Genomic DNA, 22350 nt, shown 5'->3' with positions numbered 1-22350 from the left:
CGAAGTCGGCCTGTCGAACTTGTCGAGCCAACGGCGATAACAAAGCTTGAAATCCACGTCGTCGAACCGGTCGAACCCATCAATTGAACCAATTTCTCATTAAGGTATATTCTTGAACCCTCATGATTATTTTTGTTGTTTTGATCCCTTTGAATCTGGTGGTGTGGAATGGGTATGGTAGTTCTTTGGTCTGGGTTTTTCTGTGGTTTTTTCTGGGTTTGAACCAGTAGCTCGATCAATTTGATGAAGGTTGGATAGAAGCTCGATGTTATCCATGGTAATATATGAAACTAGCTCGATAGGCTCGATTATGATTCGATAGTAGGCTTAATAGGGTAGTTTGAATGGTTCGATGGTGGATCGATAAAAGCTCGATGGATCTGTGGTATTAGGTTAAAAGGGCTCGATAGGTTCGATAAGGTTCGATAGAAGCTCGATGTTATCCATGGGCAATATATGAAACTAGCTCGATAGGCTTGATTATGGTTCAATAGTGGGCTCGATAGGGTATTTTGAATGGTTCGATGGTGGATCGATAAGAGCTCGATGGATCTGTGGTATTAGGTTAAAAGGGCTCGATAGGTTCAACAAGGGTTCGACGGTAGGCTCAATGGATCTGTGGTATTAATAAACAGGGCTCGATAGGTTTGATAATAGGCTCGATGGTTATTTATGTAGACAGATTTTGCTTAGCTCGATAGGCTTGACACTGGCTCGATAGTGTATGTTTCAACTCAATTATAGCTCGATAGAGATCGATGACAACTTATTTCAGTTTTTTGATGAAATTTTTTTGAATTTGTCCTGATTATGTTAAACATTCTGTTTTCTAATCAAATTTTTTTCATGTGTTGTTACAGATGCCTAAGTTGCTTGTTCCGTTCAGTGATCACTTTCCTGGTCGAGTGACATATCGGGGTAGTAGTACTTTAAATCAGATTAAGACTAGGTTTGTGGAGCTCGGGCTGCTTGAAAGGGCTAAGGAATCCCCTTTCAAACAGTTCTTTTTGGCTTTGGAGTTTAATTTCTTCGAAGTCTTGGTGCATCAACTGTTGCTGAGGAAAATCGCAAGCAACAACGAAGATGAGGTGCATTTTTTCTTGGGGTCGAAGTCTTGTAGATTCTACATGGGAGAGTTTGCCTTGGTGTTGGGGTTGAATTTCAGTACCTTCCCGTCACCAGAAGAGTTGGAAGGGCGTAATCTCAGCGACCGGTTGATAAAGGAGTATTTCAACAATGCTGAGAAAGTAAAGCTCTCACAGGTGGACCATGCTTCCAAGACTTGTACGGTTATGGAAGATGTGTACAAGCTTGGTCTATGTTTGTTTGTTGAGGGGGTTCTGAATGCCATTGAGGGCAAGTTGCACATTTGGCGAGATATTCTGAAAATTGTTGAGGACGTAGAGTACTTCTTCAGCTATCCATGGGGGATGTACTCTTATAGGAGGCTATTGCAGTCTCGTAAGAAGGACATGGTGAAGCAAAAGGCCAACTATGATGCCAAGGTGCAGCAAGAGTCCAAGTACAGTATGTATGGTTATGCCCCGACCTTACAGTACTGGGCATATGAGGCTATCCAGCAGCTTGCGACGGAGCTTGTTGTGAGCTCGGGAAACATGGTCCAGAGAATGCTTAGTTGGTCGCATCGGAGGAACAACGATTTCACCAAGTCCGTCATCTCACCGATGTTATTGAAGAAGAATGTAAGTTATATTTTTTTTATCTATATGCTTATCTTTTATCATTATTTGAGTTAACCAAATGTTTTATGTTGTTTACAGTTGATTGTTCTTCCGATGTTGAAGCCTCAACCAGCAGAAAAAGAATATTATTTGTCTTTGACAGAGGGAGATCTTCCCCTTTATCCTGGGCTTGTCCAGGATCCCTCAGAGGCTGATGAGGAGGAGGATGCGAATTTTGAGAAAATCGCGGAGATAGTTTCTCAGGCAGCCAAGATATTTGCTGATGCTACCCCGGGGAGGAGGTTGCAGGTCCCACCCCTCCTGTTGCCCCAGCCTCAGCCTTCGCCCCAACATCAGCCCCAGCCTCAGCGTCAACCCCAACACCAACCCCAACATCAGCCTCAGCCTCATCCCCTGAGCTCGTCGACTTGATTGAGCGGTTGGACAGAGTCGAGGGTCGACAGGAGACCCTCCTGAAGAACCAGTCAGTGATCTTGGACGTAGTCAGTCAGATCCTGACATTTATTAAGGAGAAACCGAGGGGCTCCAATGAAGATTCAGGCTCAGAGTCATTGGATATTCCTCTAGACTATGTTGATGATCCAACCACGCATCATACCATCATTGTGACACCTGATGCTGGGACTCCGGGAGTCGTTATTGTCAACCCTGAGGATGTAGTTGGGGTTCAGTTTCAGAGGACTAGACGCCAAAGACGCAAGCCAAATTGGTTTGAGGACTACACCGATCCCACGAGGAAAAGACCTCGCACTGATGCAGTTGCACCAGCAGAGGAGGCTACACAGGTGTTGGACCCTCTCAAGAAGCCAGATCCCAAACAGTATAGGACAATGTGCAAATGGCTGCTTGGCGACATGCCCAACAAGACCCCGAGGGATGTAAAGACTGGGAATCACAGTCCAGCGTGGTTTCTGACGTGGAAGACACCCCAGTCGTGGCTCAATGATGGGGTAAGCCATTTATACATGTTCTGTTTTTACTGACTCGATATGAGCTCGATGATAGCTCGATAAGAGCTTGATGGGAGTTTCCAGGATCGATGTGAGCTCGATGGAGCTCGATAATAGTTCGATAGGGATGTTAAAATAGGGTTGTTGTTTACTGTTTGAGATTAGCTCGATGTGAGCTCTATGGAGCTCGATAGGAGTTCGATAGGTATGTTAAAATAGGGTCGTTGTTTACTGTTTGAGATTAGCTTGATGGAGCTCGATAGGAGTTCAATAAGTATGTTAAAATAGGGTTGTTGTTTACTGTTTGAGATTAGCTCGATGGAGCTCGATAGGAGTTCGATAGGTATGTTAAAATAGGGTTGTTGTTTTATGTTTGAGATGAGCTCGATGTGAGCTAGATGGAGCTCGATAGGTATGTTAAAATAGGGTTGTTGTTTACTGTTTGAGATTAGCTCGATGAAGCTCGATAGTAGTTCGATGTGAGCTCAATGGAGTTCAACAGCAGCAATTTATGATGGTCTTTGCTAACTTTTTTTTATCGTACTCTCTTTGTAGCATATTGATGCGGCAAAACACATGCTTCGTATGCGTCGCAAGTATTTTCCCAATATATATCGACAGAATGCAGTTGTGATGGACAGTTATTTCTCACAAGTGATACCTGCCCGATATGATCAGTACAAGAAAACAGCCGACAAAACAAAGTATACTTGGGATTCTGATGTTATGTCCATGTTGACCGGCATCGAGCAGCAGTTTCTAACATCTTGGGGAGGAGTTGAGGATGTATATTGGTGCCAGAACTATGGACAACAACATTGGTTTGCCATTGAGGCTTCCATTTCGAGTTGGACCCTGACTGTTTACGATTTGGACAACTCAGTGATTAGTGACGCAAAGCTTGACGAAATTATGAGTCCATGGTGCTTTTTGCTTCCTTCTCTGTTAATGCATAGTAAATTGTTTACTGATAGCTTGATGTTGAAGATTCCATCAGCAGGAAAGAGGCTGCATCAGTTCACATGGTGTCACAAACAGAAACACGAGCTCACTCAGTCAAAGAGAATGTAACAAACATCATCTTCATACTAAATTTGTTTCTAACTAAAATTATAGTAATGTACACTTAATGTTTACTTTTTTTTACAGTGGGGATTGTGGTGTGTATGCTGTCAAGCATATTGAGCATCTAATGGTCGGCCTTCCATTGGAAACTATCTGCGATGAAAATATGGAGGTGTCCAGGAACAAGTGGACCACAAACTTGTGGTATCAAAATTTGTTACCTTGATGATTGTATATATTTAGGGTCTTTACATGTACAGTTTCTTGTTCACATTTTTTTTTATAACTTTCATGGGCTGTTATCGAGCTAATATCAAGCTATATCGAACTGTTATCGAATTGTTATTGAGCAATATCATTTTCATATCGAACCATTATCGAATTACTATCGAGTTATATCGAGCTTCAATTGAGCAATATCATTTTCATATCGAACCATTATCAAGTTCATAACGAGTTTACATCAAGCTTAACATAACTTTTAAGAAAAATCAAATAAAAAAGGAGGGAAAACAAGCTATGTTATTAATACAACAAGTCCAAATGGGAAAAAAGAGTTTATAGCCTAGCTTTGCATGTAGCCCTGTTGTGGCCAAGACCACCACACATGCTACACTTGCGCTCTTTGCGAATGATTTTGCCACTCGATGGGTAGCGGTTTGTCTTCCTTCTTCCCACCTTATTCTTCTTCGGTCGACCAACTGGTTGTTTTTCAATGGGAACCCCAACTTGCATTTTCTCTATGTTCTCGAGAACTTTCCAATCATCCTCGTTGCGAGTTGGGTAAATTGTTTCTTTGTAAGACTCCATCCACATCTCAGTAGTGTAATATGGTGAACACAGTGAGTAAATGTTGACACTGCGCAAGATGGCCGCAGCCACACCATGAACACAAGGGTAACCCATTATTTGAAACTGGCCACAAGAGCATGATTTGGTCATTAAATTCACCTCACCATCACCTTCTGGGTCTACCACATGAAATTCAAACTGTCCAAGAGGATGGACTTTCAAGTACCTTGCATCATCTGCAATGCCTGAGACATCTTTCTCATATATTGTTGCTAATTTGGATGTGCACTTCTCTACCTCCTCACGACGCGCGGTAAACCATGACTGAATTGTGAAACGAATGAATTCCACAAAAGTAGTGGCTGGGAAGGTTCTTGCGTCTCTGGTTTTGTTGTTGAAACTTTCAGTGTAGTTGCTTGTCATTACATTGTATCGATTCCCAGGAAAGTAAGCATGAGTCCACTTATCGAAGCCAATACTCTCGAGATATTGAGCTATGGCAGGATCCATTTGCTTTATATTGTTGAAGAACCTGTGAAATTTTGACTTCCGAAATGCATATGTCGCATTCCACATCTCCTTGTGACAGTGATCGGTCTTGAGCTTAGCGATTACATTCATACTTATGTGATGGTAGCATGCGTCGTGGTAGGCATCAGGGAAGTCCAACTCAAGAGCATGAATAATGTTAGCATGCCTATCTAATACAAAAGACAGATTATCAACAACTCCAATGGCTTCCTTCAATTTCATCATGAAATACTTCCAAGAAGCATGATTCTCACTGTCAACAATCGCGAACGCAATTGGATAAATGTGGTTATTCGCATCTAATGCGACAGCACACAACATGTGGCCACCGTACCTTGACTTCAAGAAAATTCCGTCCACACATATAACAGGACGACATGATGTAAATCTCCTTCTACAAACTCCGAGTGAGAAGAAACAGTAAAGAAAGCGACCGTCATCTGTGACAAAATAAGTTATTGTACTTGGATTCTTTTGCTGCAGCATGTACATGTAAGAAGGTAACTTGGAGCACGATTCTTCAGGTGTCCCCCTGACATAACCGAGTGCCTTCTCTCTGCATCTCCAAGCCTTCATATAACTCATATCGATCCCAAAGTTATTCTTCATATCCTCCTTTATGTTGTTTGGTGGGCAGCTAGTGCCATCAGTAGCATATTTGTTCTTGATAAGGTGCCCAATGACAGAAGGTGCTGCTTGACGGTGGTCTTTTTGTCGCAATTCTAGTGAGCAAGTATGTACACTATTATAAACAGTGTTCTCAAACATCTTCGATTGCGCTACTTTTTTCCCTCTTATTCTCCAACCACAATCAGGATCCTTGCAGGTGATATACAACACATCAGTACCAGACTTCTTAACCATAAACTCAAAATTATTCTTCATTGCGAAGAGAGCCGCTTTGGTTTTCAATTCCATCTTGTTCTCAAATGTCTTCCCAAGATGTAATTCCCCCAACGCTACACCAGATGAGGGTGATTCAGAATGACTAGAAGCCATGATATCTTCTTTTGTAAACATGGGAGCACTCCATTTTTTGTGATCTTCTGTTGAACATATTGGAATGGTCTCTGTATAGTTATATTCTGTTCCACCAAGACGACTAGAGCTGGTGCCAGGTGTTTGACGTCCTTGACTTGGTGGGTTCGCCCGTGCAATATGACGTATTGGTTGTTCTTGTGCTTGTTCTACTTGCAAATGTTCAACTACTGGATCATCATTCACTGAATTGTATCCTAAGTCCTCATTGTGTTCAGCTACTGGATCATCATTCACATAGGGGTTATACTCATACTGGTTGTCCCTCAGGTCACCAATAGGACATCCTAAAGTACTGGCTGCTCCCTCAGGTCCGGGAGTGGAATATGGGTATGCAATGACAATCTTTTTAACAGGAGTGACACACAAGGCCAACCTTTCTTTAGATGTTACTCCTAAGAATGCACGGACACCAAGATCACTTTCAACATGAACAGGTGTAAACGGCTGGTCGCCGCATGTGTAAGGAACCTCCAATTTCAACTCATACATCTGTTTATCAACTTTAAGTTCATTGTGCAATATGTCAAGAAGTTGCAAGTACGTTACAGTATCCTCCATCCGTATCACCATGCATTGAGGGTCCTTGAAAATCCACTTATTCCCTTGTAATTCTCAAACATCATTGTAGGATACAAAAATGTACAAAAACATAGACAATAGAGCCTGTGTTGGAAAAAAAACATTAAAATTGTCAGGAAAACTGTCATTTTTTCATAAATTCATGAAAAAGAACATTATCGAGCTTTATCAAGCTATCATCGAGCTTTATCGAGTTAGCATCGAGCTCTTATCGAGTTAGTATCGAGCTACCATTTCTTAAACCGAACATATAACCTAACCAAAACCTCCATCGAACCCTATCGAGCACATATCGAGAAAACCTAAACCTATCGATCTATAATCGAGCTCAAATATTGTAGGGTCCAATCAAACCCTTATCGAGTTTCCATCGAGCATAATCGAGCAACAAAACCTAAACCTGTCGAGCTATAATCGAGCTACATCGAGCTCATAAAAGACCTTCTTCTACATACCATCGAGCTCATATCGAACCGTTATCGAGCTCCTATCGAGCAAAAAAGTTGCAGAAAACCAAAAAAAAATGCAGATCGCGGAATCTCTCTAAAAATCCCAAAAAATACACCAATATAGGCTCAGATATGTTCAAAATAGCCAAAAAAATGTAAACAAATAATACCCAACACATAAATTGTACAATCTTATTACCCGTGGTTTTTCTCCTCCAAAAACTCTCAAAATAGATGTTGCCTTTGATATTGACGACTTCACAGAGACAATGGAGATGGCTAACAATGATTTTGACAATAAAATTATACAAATCTGTAGGTTTTAGGGATGATTTCATGAGAATGAGAGAGAGAGAGAGAGGGAAGAGAGAGGAAGAAAAAGTTATAGGATTTTTTGATATAATGGGAGGGGTATTTTGGGTATGAGAGGAATGTTTAGCATCAAATTGAAAATATTAATAGTGCTAGGATTTTTTAGTAATATTAGGCATTATTAAGTATTATTTGTGAAATTTCCCTTTTAAAATAGATTATTCATCTAATGCTCACACATTTTGTTACTGAGTTGAAGGGTTTTTTCACATGTATCTTTTGCTAACTTTTTTTATTTAGAAGATTTGGCAATCCACCCACTAGATTTAGAGTCTTAATTAGCCTCAACCCTAGTTGTATTGGTACCCCAAGTAGACTATGGGCATCACATGTTTATTCCTAGATGATAGAAGTTACTTGAGTTGAACTCCATAGTCATGAGAACTACACAAACTTACCTTCGAGCATTTTTCTTACTATTAAAATGTCATCTATTGAGTGTTCAAAAATCACGGATAACAATTGATGGACCCAAAATAGATATGTTTTAAATATGTAAATCGCAAGTGCACGAGTTGTATATACAACATTGAGTTCGTGTAAGTAAGGATGTCGAATCCAAATGAGTTGTCTAAAATAAAAAAAAAAATTATTTTAAACCAAAATTAACTAAATTCTAACCCAGTTCCAAATATGGATAATAATTAATGTCAAGAAAATAAAATAAAAGATAGAAAATAAAAATATTTAAGACAAGAAAAATATGATTAGTAAACAAGTTGTAAAAGAAAGATTATTAAGGTATTAGAATCCACAAAATGTAAGTTTAATAATATTTATATGTATATTGATTCCTAAGTTTTATTGATAGTAGAAATTAATCAAACTATTTTTTTTTTCAAATTAGATTTTCTTTTTAAGCACAAGTTATTATAGAAATATAGGATTTATATATCTTCACTTTTAAAATTATAATTTCAAAGTATTTAGTGTGAATCAATCTAATGAAAAAAAATCAAAGAATATTATGATTTTGCACAAATGAAGAACAAAGTGTAAATATGTTCCAACAATAAAAAATACAAGATATTAAAGATGAAAGAATATATTTGAAGAAGAAAATTCATAGACTTTATTACACAAAATGGGAAATCAACATACAAAATAAACATTATCTAGTTACATATTGTTTCATCATCACCTTAATAATCTTAAAAAGATTATAAACACATAACTAGAGTAAAAATTACAGTACAAAAGAGATACATACTTGAAAATGCTCTTAAAAAATACTAAAATGGAGAAGAGAATGGTAAAGGGAAAGTGTAGAAAACATGATAGTCACCAAAAATTAAGCACTCAAAAATGGTCTTGAAACTACCTATTTATAGCCAAATGTAAGTATTAAAATAATCAATTTAAATAAATTAAAATTTTTAATGAAGAATAATATGGTATGTATAGGTAAATTTTAGGGTGTAATAATGGATTTTGCTGTAAAATATGTAGAAAATTTTGGGGAAAATATGTCATTTTTAGACATTGTGGGACAAAGAGACCATGTTGTGGGCTCAAGAGGAGAGATGCACGTGGCTTGGTGGGTTGTGGCAGGCAGCTGGGCCGAAGGGAAAGGCCCAGGGAGCAGCTGGAGGCGTGGGGAAGTTGTTGGCTTCATCTAGGCTTCAAGCCTGCTGGAGTCTTGTTGGGCCGTGGAGGGGTGCAGGCGCGGGCCTGGGATCAAGGCAATGGTGGGGAGCTGGCTTCGGGCTGGGCTGGCGAGCCTAGGTGCTTTGGGCTCTCCCAATTTCTTCAAAATGTCATATTTCCTTTATAAATTTAAGCTTTATTTTTTTTTTATGAATTTCCAAATATAAAATTGTCTCATAATTTCTGTAAAATATTCATAAATTAAATTAAAATAAAATATTTTCAAAAATAAAGTATACCATAAAATCATATTTGTAACTTTTAATCTAACAACACTAATTTCAAATAATTAAACCACTACATATTACTATAAAATATCTATAAAAACATATAAAAATTTTAAAAATTACAATAAGACTAATAAATTTAAAATTACTTAAAATCTAAAAAATGTATCAAAATCCAAGTTCCAAATAAAATATTAGAACGAATGAGTATGAATTTAGTAATACATTTTTTCTTTTTCTCTCTTGTAAATGAGGCTCAAATTAGAGATAATCTACCATGTTGAGTCGAGTTTGCTTCGAATTAATCTAGGATAAATAGTTTTTTTCTTCCATCCGAATTATCAACACTTTAGGCTTTTGCCCCCATGATCTATTATTTTATGTAAAAATTAGATTACCACTGAACAATGTCAAATGTTGAAAATAGCATACACAAATGTGGCACAGTAACCATATATAATAATAACTTGTAGATAAAATTTGAAAAAAATACCAAATGTTCATATAATTTGTTAAAATCCCTCTCGAATAATAATAATAATAATAATAATTTTTAAAATTTTGTTTCCAAAAATAATGTTTCACTGGTGTCAGTATTTTCTTTTAATATATTTTTAGTAATAACAGTATTTAACTAATTTTAAAAAAAAATTTTATGAAAAATATTTTACTTACCCTAAAATTGGAAAGCAATTGCAATTTACAGGAGTCCAATAAAACTCGAAAAATATATATTTTTAATAGTAATTTTTCCCACAAGATTGACTAGATATAAATTCTATAAATGAACAGAAATTGGTAAAAATGACATTTTTTTTTTATGTGATTTTGCATTCTGGTCTAATTTTGATAATTTTTTGCAAAATGATATTTGTCTAAAATTTGACTAGTTGTCTAAATTTTTTGACCAACTGTCTAAAATTTTTGACCGGCTGTTTGAATTTTTGACTACTTGTCTAAATTATGAGAGACTATTTTGCAAAGAATTATTAAAACTAAACTAGAGTGCAAAATAACATATCTAATATAAGACATTTTTGCCAAAGAACCCATAAATTAAAGCACAAAGAAGGACAGAGCTAAATGTTAGGTAAGATGGGTGACCAATTTAACATAACAATATTTGAAAAAACTCAGCTTATTTTACTTTTATTCATAGAAATATAACTTTATATTTTTTTTATTGAAAAATTTAACCATTAAAAATATATTTTTTTAATAATTGTTAGATTATTTATAAATTACTTTCCAGTTTGAGAATAAAACAAAAAGTTAATAAAATTTTAAAATTAATTAAATGGTCATTTGGCAAAATGACTTTTTTTTAAAAATTATTTTGCACTCTATCCTAGTTTTAATAATTCTTTACAATATAGTCTCTCATAATTTAGACAGAGCCGGTCAAAAATTTTAGACAGCTAGTCGAAATTTTTTGACAACTGGTCAAATTTTAGACAGAAGTCATTTTGCAAAAAATTATCAAAAGTAGGCCAGAATGCAAAATCACTTAAAAAAATTACTATTTTCACCAATTTCACTTAATTAAATAATGTGATTGCTAAGAAATGTCAATTGGTTAAAAATAATATTTTCATTAATGAAACAATTTTTATAGGGTGAATTTTTACAATGGTTATTATAATTGAATGGAGATTATTACATATAGTGTCATAAGTTTAAGGGATACGTACAAATTATAATATAATTTGGGAGATTTTTATAAAATATTATATGTCACCGAGGTTATATTTTTTTGAACCATGTGTTTTATCACATTATTTGTTTGGACTCTTTGTTTAGACAAATTATTTTTTAGACTCTGTGTTTTGTAAAATAGTTTAAATATACCGTTAAACCTGATTTTGATGAATAAAATATTGAATATAACAACATAGTTATTATGCAGGATGATTGTATTTTTGTTATGAGAGTTGTTAGTTTGATTAATTATTGGTGATTTTAATACAAAAAACTTTGATCAAAATCAGGTTTAAAAGTCTATTTGAACTATTTTACAAAATACAGAATCTAAAAAATAAAATGAAATAATGAAATAAAATGCTTATTTTTTGAGATTTTTTCTAAAATATACATTTTTTTTTTGTTTTTTTATACTTTTTTACAGTTTCTATTTTTTTTTTAAATACGCACTCAAGTTTTCAAAAATACGATTTTCAAAGTTTCATAATTACGAAAATATAATTTTTAGGAAAAATAAATAAAAAACAACTCATTAGACCAATAAAAATAATATATATCATAATAACTAAACATCAACCTAACAAAACTTAAAAACAATGTAAAAACAACACAAAAAAAAGACAAAATCATAAAATGTAAAAAATTTCTTAAAACGGTAAATTTGAAGGAAAAAAAAAAGACAGCAAGAGCTATTTTAATATTTGACATTGTTTGGGGTGAAGTTTTTAATGGAAAAATAGTTATAGGGCAAAAGTTGAAATAGCTACTAGTTTTGGAAAAAAGAAAGAAAGAAAAAAAGCTAAGCTCATAGCCTAAACCCCCAGAGGTGAACCTCCTCTTCGCCTATACCCGAAGCCGAAGGTCCTGAAACTCCAAGCCCAGTCGCTGCCACACCGCCGCCGACTCCACCTCCGCCGGCGGTCCCCTCTCCTCTAGCTCTATAGGTGCGTTATCTTGCTTTTCCTCACTTTCATTTTTTTGTTCATTGGTGTTTGTTTCTCTGAAACATTTTCTTGGAATTTGGGATGTTTCCTGGATCATTTCTGGGTTAGTTTTCTGCGTCAAGGTAGTTTAGGGTAATTATGGTCCATGGAACTCTTTAATTTTGATGCCCCGCAAGTGTTTGATGAAATGATGCCAAGTAACTATAGAAAATATATTTATATATATATATATATATATATCACGAAGACATGAATTTTAGGACCTTAATGGAAGAAACCCCATTTGTATCATGACAAATTTGTCTGTATAAAATTCTCTATTAGTGGCTGATAGCTATGTTTGATTGCTTCGAGAATGGGGTCTTTGTTGGCTTGACATTGTCAATGAAGCATATGATGGAGTGAAATCAAATAAAATCCAATCTCTTTGTTTCTACCATGTATAGTATACTATTTTCATTCTGTAAGGTGCTGTTTGAAACTTGGAATTTAGGACTGAATCAGAACAAATTTCAAGGGGTTTTATATTCTTATTCAACAACAAATAAAACTATTTTTTAGGAACAATGTGAATTCAGTTGTAATTTTATAACATCAAGAACTATATAAATAGATTAGTAAGGAGAAGAGCTTCAATAGAAAATTTTACAGGAAGTGATGAAGACTTTTCCCTTTTTCCTTTTCCTAGTCTCTGAAGTCACAAATTTTGTCAAAGATGAGAAGAAATACCATTGTTAGTCTTGGTAGTTGCAGTAGTTCTGCTTGGTTGCTCGGAAATTTAATTTAATGAAATGGAAAAAAGAAAAGTAACTAGTGTAGTAGTTGGAGTAGTGGTTGTGGTAATTGGAGAGAAATTTGGTTGTCCTGTTGGATTTTGCTATAGTCTGAATGAATTAAGCAATGTTAGGTGATATATTTCATTGTCTCAATATATTGCTTAAGTATGATTTATGAAAAAATCAGGCAATGCCTTTTCAAGCATATACCTTGCAATTGTTGATTTAGTTCTCATAATTGAAATTATTGGTAACCCATATATTTCATCGTCATTTCTTATACCATCTGGAATTTGTTGTCTATACCTTTCCTCAGTTACACCTTAAAAGCATCGGTGGCATCTAATAAACAGGATCAGGATAAAAGCATTGGTTGTCATTTTTCTGGGCTATTATTTTAGATAATAATGAATTTAGGAGACTTGAAAAACTTAAAATGCTTATTCTTGATCTCCTACAATTTTCTTGATTTCAGAAATTACATCCTTATCAGTTCTTTTAAAGGTTTAAAGTTATTATTAGCTCTCTATTCTTATGTCATTATGCAATGAGTTTGCTACAATTTCTTTGTTATCATGCATTACTTCCTCATCAGTTCTTGAAAGATTTTAAGTTATTATTATCCCTATATTATATTGTCATTACGAACTTCATTGATTCTCTGAGACCCTCACTTGGTTTATTTACTCTTGCTTTAGTTCCTTGTAATTAACTTCTTTTTCCCTAGCTGCTGTTGTTTCCCAAATATTGTCCTTTCCTTCTTCTATATTGATGTCGTTTACTGCTTCAATGTTTTTCAAATTCAAAGTAATTTTTATGCACTGATGTCAATTTTAGTATTTCAAGGTATTGTTGTCTTCCTAAGCTTGAGGTTTTTTCTTTTCATTTTTTATTTTTGTTAATGCTTTTTTAGTGAGGCTATTCCTGTTTTCATTTCCGATTTTAACTAAGTTTTCATTTCAAATAAATAGCAAGAAGAGGCAAAACAGCTTCTCATTCTCTAATTGTGCAAAGAGGCCAAAATCAATGGCTACCTTAAAGGAAATCCTAACGCGACGGCCTGTGTCTGCCACCATCCGTCTGACTGTACCAGCAGGAGGTGCTCGTCCTGCACCCCCAGTTGGTCCAGCACTAGGGCAGTACCGGTTGAACTTGATGGCATTCTGTAAGGACTTCAATGCCCGGACCCAAAAGTACAAGCCCGACACCCCTATGTCTGTAACCATCACCGCCTTCAAAGACAACACATTCGAGTTCACAGTTAAATCGCCATCAGTTTCTTGGTACCTAAAGAAGGCAGCCGGGATTGAATCAGGAAGCAGCCGTCCAGGCCACGTGATTGCATCAACACTGCCACTCAAGCATGTCTATGAGATTGCCAAAGTGAAGCAATCGGATCCTTATTGCCAGTACATGTCGTTGGAGTCTATTTGCAAGTCCATCATTGGTACTGCAAATACTATGGGGATTAAGGTTGTCAAGGACTTGGAGGAGGATTAAATCATTGATTCAGAATCTTTGTCCATTTCCAAAGGTAGGTTTCAAGGTCATAAACTTTTGTTTTCTTCCCTTTTTAGAATTTGCTGCTGAGGAAAGGTACATCTTCTTGGTTTACTTGCAAGCCCTATGTTTGGTGTGCATGTATTTTTGAACTATCTTGAGTAATTCTAGGGTGGGTTTCTGCTCCTTGGAATTAGAAGAAGCAACTTCCACCTCTAGAATGAAATGTTAGAAAGAGAACTGTTTGGTAAGTAAAGCATAGGGTTGGTCAGTTTATCTTTGAGCCAAATGATTGTTTAGGTTAACCAAGGGGATTATGTTAAGTGGTCAAAATATGGTTTACTCCAATGAGATTTGGGGTTTGATCACTCAAAATAATACTGTTTGGATACATTTGAGGATTTTTTTTATGTGTACTTCCAAAGCATTTGTCAAATGAAATTGTGTGAATAGGAGATATCTTAAAACCCCATAAAAACAACATAAGCATCATGTGAAAGATTAGTAGTGTTCTCAATTTTAGACAAAAGACTGATTTAAGCACATAATCCAAATGTACACCTTGACAAAGTCTATTAAGAATTCAAATTTTCACTTGTGTCTATTTGAAATAGTTGAATTAAAACCTGAGGAATTTTACTATGTATACCAAGAACAACATTTATACATTATGGTTAAATATCTTTTTTTTATATATATATATATATATACGGTATTTTATTTTTAAAAATCCTACAATTTAAGTGAATTAATCACTTGCGAAAATTAAGAAGAATTGAGATTCATGGGCAAAAGATTGTTCTTTTCATCCAAGTTTAGGTGAAGAAGGGGCAGAAGATCTTATGAGTTCGATTTCAAAATTAAAAGGAGTGAAACACCTATTTATTTATGATTATAGAAATTGATTTGTACATTATCTTTTAATTTAATTATTTATTTATGTTTTGATGAATAAAAAATTGAATATTACAATACAGTTGTTAGGCAGAATATTTTGTTTTTGTTTTGAATTATTAGTTTGGTGAATTATTTGTAATTTTAGTTAAAAAAACTTTGACCAAAATTGAGTTTAGAGATTTATTTGAATCATTTAACAAAACACAGGGTCGAAAAAGTCATATGTAAAAATATGTGGTCCAAAAAAGTATAAACCATATCATTCATATTTAATTAAATCATTAAATCTACTACAATTGTCTTACTTTGAAGACCTACGAGCATGCTCGCAATCACACTATGTTGAGCACTTGTGCCTTGAAGTCTTCATTGAAGCTTCGTTCTCCAAAATGACTCAGTTTTTATTTCAAACAATAGTTTTTCTCACTCTCAGTTCGCGCCACGAAATAAATTACTTTTATCATTTTAGTGTGCTAAAAACATGTAAAATGATCTATTTTTTAAAGTTATTTTGCAATCTAGCCTAGTTTTAATAATTATTTGCAAAATTGTCTCTCATAATTTAGACAGCTAGTCGAAAATTTAGACTGGTGGTCGAAAAATTCAAATAGCCGGTCAAAAATTCTATATAGTTGGTCGAAAAATTTAAACACCTAGTCGAATTTTAAGATAGAAATCATTTTGCAAAAAACTATTAAAAATAAGCCAGAGTATAAAATCATTGAAATAAATATTATTTTCGCAAATTTCTCTTTTATATCTCTTCTATATAAATATAAAAAATATGTGTAGATAACGAAAATTCTTGGTTTTAACAATTTTTATTTTTTTAATGTTAACTTTAACGTAATATTATTATATTTAACATAATATTTTTATATTTAATGGTAGTTTGTAAACATCACTTAAACTTAAATAAAATAAAATAAATAATTAAAAAAATTAAAAAAAGATATTTTTTTAGATATTTTACAATGATAATTATTTAAAAATAATAAATAATTAAAAAAATTAAAATATGATATTTTTAGATATTTTACAATAATAATTATTTAAAAATAATAAAATCATACATTTTATAACTTAAATAAAATTTAATTAAACGTATACTCATTTATTAAAATAATATTATATTAAACATATTATATAATTTACTGTCAATTAGCAACAAATTATTATTTTTTTTAAAAACTAGTAAAAAACTTAAATTTTAAATCCACTTATAATGTTTAATATTACATTAAACATATAATGTATAATATCTTGTTGTCACTTTCAAATTTAAAAACAAAAACAAATATAAATTTAAACAAAAATAAATAAATTATCTAATTAAAACATTATATTTATTTGAAATTTATATGATATTAATATAAATTTAATAAAAATAATTAATAAATTCTATAAATAAAATTTAAGTATATAATATATATATATATATATACAAAATACTAAATAGAGTTTAGTGAAAAAAAAGAAAAAAGAAAGGGAACATAATAGCTGGGCCATTAGAGAACACATAAAGCCCAGCCCAAGAACAGACCCAGACCCAGACCCCGTCTCGTCTCGGACACTCCCAAGTCCCAACCTAGTTCTCCCTCAGACTTGCTCCTCCTCACCGTGGTGGACTGACTGAAGCTCTCTGCTCCGACGCAGCTCCTCAACGGCAGATTCTCTGCTTTTCTTTCCCTCAGCGGATTTTGGTAATGGTCGACCTCCATACATCTCAGTTTTCAAATAATTTTATTTTTTTTGCTAAGCTTTTTTGATGCCGAACTATGAACTACGAAGGAGGCCAACTCTCTGTATTGGCTTTCGGTTCTTCGCCCCTTAGACCTAAAAAATTGAACACTATGATATACTAAATTTGATATGTAATACTGTAATTTCAATATATGAATTGGGTATAGGCTGTGCTCGTTAAAGATCTTCCAGTAGCTTCTTTTTCGCATCTACAATGTTCAAAAAGTAAGTTTTTCTTTCCTTCGAGAGTATGTATTTATAAATGCACATGTGTATATTACATTTTGTGGTTAGTTTTTTTCTGAATGTGAATTGTGTATTGCTTTTCTTTGATCTTGTTTTTTTTTTTTTTTTGGATGTGATGATTTCATGTTGCTTTGAATGTCTGCCTTAGATGTTTGAAGAATAGTACGAAATTCAGAATTCATATGTTGCCATAGTTAATTCATTTTGTAGTTTTCATGTTTATGCTGAAGACTGGGCCAAGTGAATATAAATATTTATATATATATATCCATTTATATAGAAGATTTCGATGGACACAGACTTTGGACTGAAGTTTTTGGGTGAGGGAAATGTATATTGGTTGGTGTAAAGGGGTTCAAGTTATCGCCATAAATTTATATTAATTTGTGTATGGAAAAATGAGGGTATGCTGAACAATGGTCCAACGAACGTAATTTGGGTTTAGACTTGGTTATGTTTTAGGACTTAGAAGATCATGTCTGGAGTAGGAAACATGGTAATTAGAAGTTTCGGTTCTGAGTTAGTTCTACAATTGTAGTCCGTAGGTAGGTTTGTTTTTGGAAACTTGAGGCATAATTTAATTTTACTATTTAATGTCTGTAGATTTTCCTCTGAAGATGTCTCTGCACAAAACCAGGTCAAGGCATCTGTACAACGCAGAATTCGGCAAAGTATTGCAGAAGAGGTAACTTACCGTGTCAGTGTATTTAAGTTTAAACAAGTAATTTCATGTGTCTTTATTAACACTGAATTAACTTCAATTTCAGTATCCTGGACTTGAACCTGTGTTGGATGATTTGCTTCCCAAGAAATCTCCTCTGATTGTTACTAAATGGTTTGTCACTTAGTTGCTCCCTGCTTTTTTCATTCAAATAGAACTTTGTAGTTTGATCGTTCTTTTGCATCTAACATCCCTCTTAACTTTGCAGTCAAAACCATCTAAATTTGGTTGTGGTAAACAATGTGCCACTGTTTTTTAACATTCGTGATGGCCCTTATATGCCTACCCTAAGACTTCTGCATCAATGTAAGTGTTTCTTTGCCATATCATTTTTTTCTGTTAGAATTAGTTAATAATAAGGTTATTGTTGAATTTTATTGTTTGTCTAACATGGTGATTTTTTAGTTTTTTTTTTTGGAATGCATGTGATGCATTTCCTGCTTGCCAGACCATAAATTAGAAAGAATTACATGCAACTTTATAATTGTGGCATTACTATACTTTAAGATTATTGAATATATATAACTTCCTAATAAATTGGTGACAATGTGAAAACATGCTGTTTTTTTTTATATAAAACTTCCACAAATCAGTTTGGCAAATGATTTTATTATAAGAACCAGTCTTTGGCTAGTCTCTAGGATTTTGCTTTGGAGTCCTGTGGGAAGGGGGTTATTAAAATCCTTACTATTATCGACAAACCAATGATAACTCTCGTCCAATGCGGATGAAAACTTGGACAATATTGGGAACCAACCACATAGGAAGAGTTAGGATCTAACTTCGCCCCAATTTGAAATGGAATTTTGGGTAGATTGTCTCAAACCAGTCCCGAGGCTAGCTAAATTATCTGAATTCCTTGGATAATAGAGACAACTGTTAGAGCATTTAAATTTAATGTGTAGTCAGTTTATTCTCTATTAGATCTTGGTCTTTCTTTAGGATTTTATTTTGATGGTGATTTTCGTTTAATAGTAGGGTGTTCCTGAATTCCTGTTTTGTTTACATAATTAAAATATTGGGGATCTTATTTTTATAGGAGGATGTTTTGAGGCTTAAATATGGAAGAGTAGATGCAGTTCCAACTAGTTGGGTGCTTTGGATTTACTTATATAGCTTAAGAATTGGCACCATTATGCTTTGTTATTGACTGGGTTTAGCTCTACTAGAGAGGGGAGTTTTCAATGAAGACAATTAGAACTATTATCTCCCTAAGTTCTCTAGATATGATAGTAAAGGTTTTTTTTTAGTAACATATGTTTCATTCTTATTTCTCCTTACTGGAATTATCCACTTGATTTCATTCTTATTTCTCCAGAAGATTCATGTTTTCCTACTTTTGTTCTGCAGATCCAAATATAATGAAAAAATTACAAGTAGATAGGGGTGCAATAAAATTTGTTCTAGCTGGTGCAAACATTATGTGTCCCGGTCTTACATCTCCTGGGGGTTTTCTGGATGAAGAAGTGGGTGCAGAAACTCCTGTGGTATGAATTTTACATATTAGTTGCGATTTTAACATAAACTTAATTTGATTTGTGGTTTTTTTATTAATCACTACATGCATTGTGAATATTTCCGCGTTTTATCACTGATAAATCTTGAAGTCTAGGCTTTTCAAGATTTTTCTGATTGTAAAACTGATTACTCTCAGGCCATAATGGCTGAAGGAAAGCAGCATGCTCTTGCAATTGGTTTTACAAAAATGTCAGCAAAGAATATGTAAGTTAATCTCTTGCTTGTATTTTCAATTAACCAGTTTGTAAAAGAAACTTAATTGAGCAACCTGTAACATAACTTTGAGCAAATTGATGATTTTACTACATAGTCAGACACTTCTATGTGCAAATAATTTATTAGTAGAAACGTTGTCGTTTTACAAGTTGCAGTGTCCAGTAAAATTTCAAAGTCCTAGTTTCTCGACCATAACTCCTTGGGATTTAAGCTGTTAAATCATTTTAACTGACCAACCTAGAGAAATGTTGCTACTAGTGGTAGTGGGGTCTATATACCCAGATGCAAACCTTAGGAGAGGGCTTATTTTTGTCCTTTTTTTTGTAATTTTTACCTAAAATACTAATTTTCGCAAAAAAATTACGTTTTTACGGTCAAACACTTTTATTTCAATTTTACGGCTTTAAGTAAATTTTAACATTTTTTACAGTTTTGTCTTTTTTTTGTTTTGTATTGTTTTCAAGTTGTTTAAAGGTTTTTTTTTTTGCGTTATTTTTAGTGTTTTTTTTTTTGTTGATGTTTAGTTGGTCCAGCGAATTGTTTTCAAGTTTTTCCTAAAAACGTATTTTCGTAATTATAAAATTTTGAAAATCGTATTTTTGAAAACTTGAGTACGTATTTTCAAAAGAAAAAATGTGTATTTAAGAAAAAATCTCTTTTTTTTTTTCTAAGCTCAATTTCTTGTCACTAGGAGAGGGGTCCTATTAGTCTCAAAACTTAGCTTGTCCAACTCATATATGGCAAAATCTAAGATGTCAAGGCATTATTTGTTTCATTTACAGAAAGGCAGTCAACAAGGGTATTGGGGTGGACAACATGCATTATCTTAACGATGGTCTTTGGAAGGTAAATGAAAAAATTTCATGCTCATCTTATTTGTTGTTGTATTTTCATGAGAATTTTATTTATTTATTTTCCTTTTTATTATGCTTTTTTTATGGATTGGAAAGACAATGACAATATTTTTAGTAACTGGTTAATTATTATTGTACCTAGCAGATGGAACACTTATCTTAGATTGAGGATTTTGAAATGGAAACTCAAGTAACGTTTTGGCATTCACAAGATCAGAGGAAAAAACTTCTTTGATGAAGCTCTAATTATTTATAATTCCATGGACTCCCTATCTTTTTTGGGTGTTAGTATTATTCTCAAGGATATGTTTTTCCTCAGTATTATTTTTAACTTTTTTTTTGAAGTAAAATTGTTTATGTTTTCACAAATATCACTTGCACTAGGGTGCTTTTGTTTATATGAAATTATACCATATGTTTTTGAATGCTTACTTGAGTGTTAATTACTTTATATTATTTTTTAAGGTTATTTTATTATTTTTAGGGTAAATACTATTTTAGACTCTATATTGTTTTGTTAAATGACAATTCGGACTCATTGTTTTGCAAAATAGTACATTATACTCAATTTTCGTCAAACAAATTCAAATATAATATTTCGTTCTCAATTCATTGACCACTTTCTTTGCTTTTCTAAATTCATTGCATCACTAACGATTCAAGAATTAGTCTTATAATTGAATTTATTTATTTTTTTACCAAAATTAGGTATAAGGTGCTCTTTTGTTCAATTTTTAAAATGCAGGGTCTGAATTGTCACTTAACAAAATATATGAGTCGATCAGTAACTTTTGCAAAACATAGGGTCTAAAATGGTATTTATCTTTATTTTTAATATATTTAATAAAATGGACTTAATATCTCACATTTTATTATAAATATATTTTTGAAGAGTATATGAGATTGCACGGTGGAGATGAGGTTGAACTCTTTTTCCTTGTTTTTTTTAAAAATAATTTGGGATTAAAATCCCTAAAAAATGCCTAAATTTACAACTGGTTAAATATTTTGTGTAAAAACAAAAAAAAAAAGTAATAATAATAACTATATATGAAAATTTTGCATTTTTTTCTCATGGATTTTCAACCTGTGATCCAACTAGAATATTGGGTAAGCCCATGGTGATCATTATTTAATCTTTTTTTTACATATATAATTATTTGTGCTTTGACAACCACTTAAACTCAAATACTTCTAGGAGAGAAGGTGAGAAAATATAGGAAATAAAAAGAACATGTAGTATAATGTAATAAAACTTTTTTTTTTTTTTTTAAATATTGAATCACCCTAAGATTGAATAATAATGATAAGCAGCAGAGGGCATATGAAGTCAAAATATAATACACTATAAAATTAAGTGACTTGATATAAAATAGGATTGTCCTTCAAAATTTAGACAATAAAATCTAATAAAAAAAAATACACCCAAAAGATTAGTTTGAGCAACCTAAGTTCAAAAAGATCCCTCAAGAAAAGCACGAGCTTTCAAAAAATTGGTTTATAGATCACTTGAAAAATAAACAGGATTGATAAGTAAATTTTTTTTCAAAATTAAAAAATACTCTTCTAACTGAAGGGGAGTACTCACAATATATTTACAAAATAGGTTAGGTAAGCCACTACTTCAAGTATGTTTTTAAAAAATAATTTTTTTAAGAAATATACTAAAATTCTCCAAATTATATATATTTATCCTAGATACAAACAACGTGTAATATACGTTTGCTTAGTTTTATTTATAAAATTTATTAATTATTTTTATTAAATTTATATGATTGTCAAATAAATTTTAAATAAATAAAAAATATTATAAAATAATTACATAAACATATTAAAAGAAAAATTAAACCAAAACATTGTTTATGGTTTTTTTAAAAA

General features: G+C 33.1%; 2 protein-coding genes across 2 annotated transcripts; both read left to right on the top strand.

Moving 5' to 3' along the window:
- The first annotated feature begins 11818 nt into the window (after positions 1–11818).
- LOC133800773 (large ribosomal subunit protein uL11m) lies at positions 11819–14687 on the top strand. The gene is made up of 2 exons (XM_062238827.1): positions 11819–12001; positions 13749–14687. The coding sequence occupies exon 2, from the start codon at positions 13804–13806 to the stop codon at positions 14275–14277; it is 474 nt and encodes a 157-aa protein (XP_062094811.1). The 5' UTR covers positions 11819–12001; positions 13749–13803; the 3' UTR covers positions 14278–14687.
- Positions 14688–16718: 2031 nt separating this feature from the next.
- Positions 16719–20903, top strand: LOC133800937 (uncharacterized). The gene is made up of 9 exons (XM_062239051.1): positions 16719–16877; positions 17085–17142; positions 17767–17848; positions 17931–17998; positions 18093–18190; positions 19235–19371; positions 19539–19606; positions 20401–20464; positions 20618–20903. The coding sequence occupies exons 2-9, from the start codon at positions 17132–17134 to the stop codon at positions 20633–20635; spliced, it is 546 nt and encodes a 181-aa protein (XP_062095035.1). The 5' UTR covers positions 16719–16877; positions 17085–17131; the 3' UTR covers positions 20636–20903.
- Positions 20904–22350: the final 1447 nt, after the last annotated feature.

The sequence above is a fragment of the Humulus lupulus genome, chromosome 9, assembly GCF_963169125.1.
Source record: "Humulus lupulus chromosome 9, drHumLupu1.1, whole genome shotgun sequence".
Lineage (NCBI taxonomy): Eukaryota > Viridiplantae > Streptophyta > Magnoliopsida > Rosales > Cannabaceae > Humulus > Humulus lupulus.
Note: the sequence above shows the minus strand (reverse complement) of the source record. Positions and strands in the feature narration are given on the sequence as shown.

What these genes read in the sequence shown, in the direction of transcription:
- LOC133800773 (XM_062238827.1), top strand. Translation starts at nt 13,804, where the DNA reads ATGGCTACCTTAAAGGAAATCCTAACGCGACGGCCTGTGTCTGCCACC.
- LOC133800937 (XM_062239051.1), top strand. An exon ending in CCTCTGATTGTTACTAAATG is followed by an intron (nt 17,999 to 18,092) that starts GTTTGTCACTTA and finishes TTAACTTTGCAG; the next exon opens with TCAAAACCATCTAAATTTGG. An exon ending in CCTAAGACTTCTGCATCAAT is followed by an intron (nt 18,191 to 19,234) that starts GTAAGTGTTTCT and finishes TTTGTTCTGCAG; the next exon opens with ATCCAAATATAATGAAAAAA.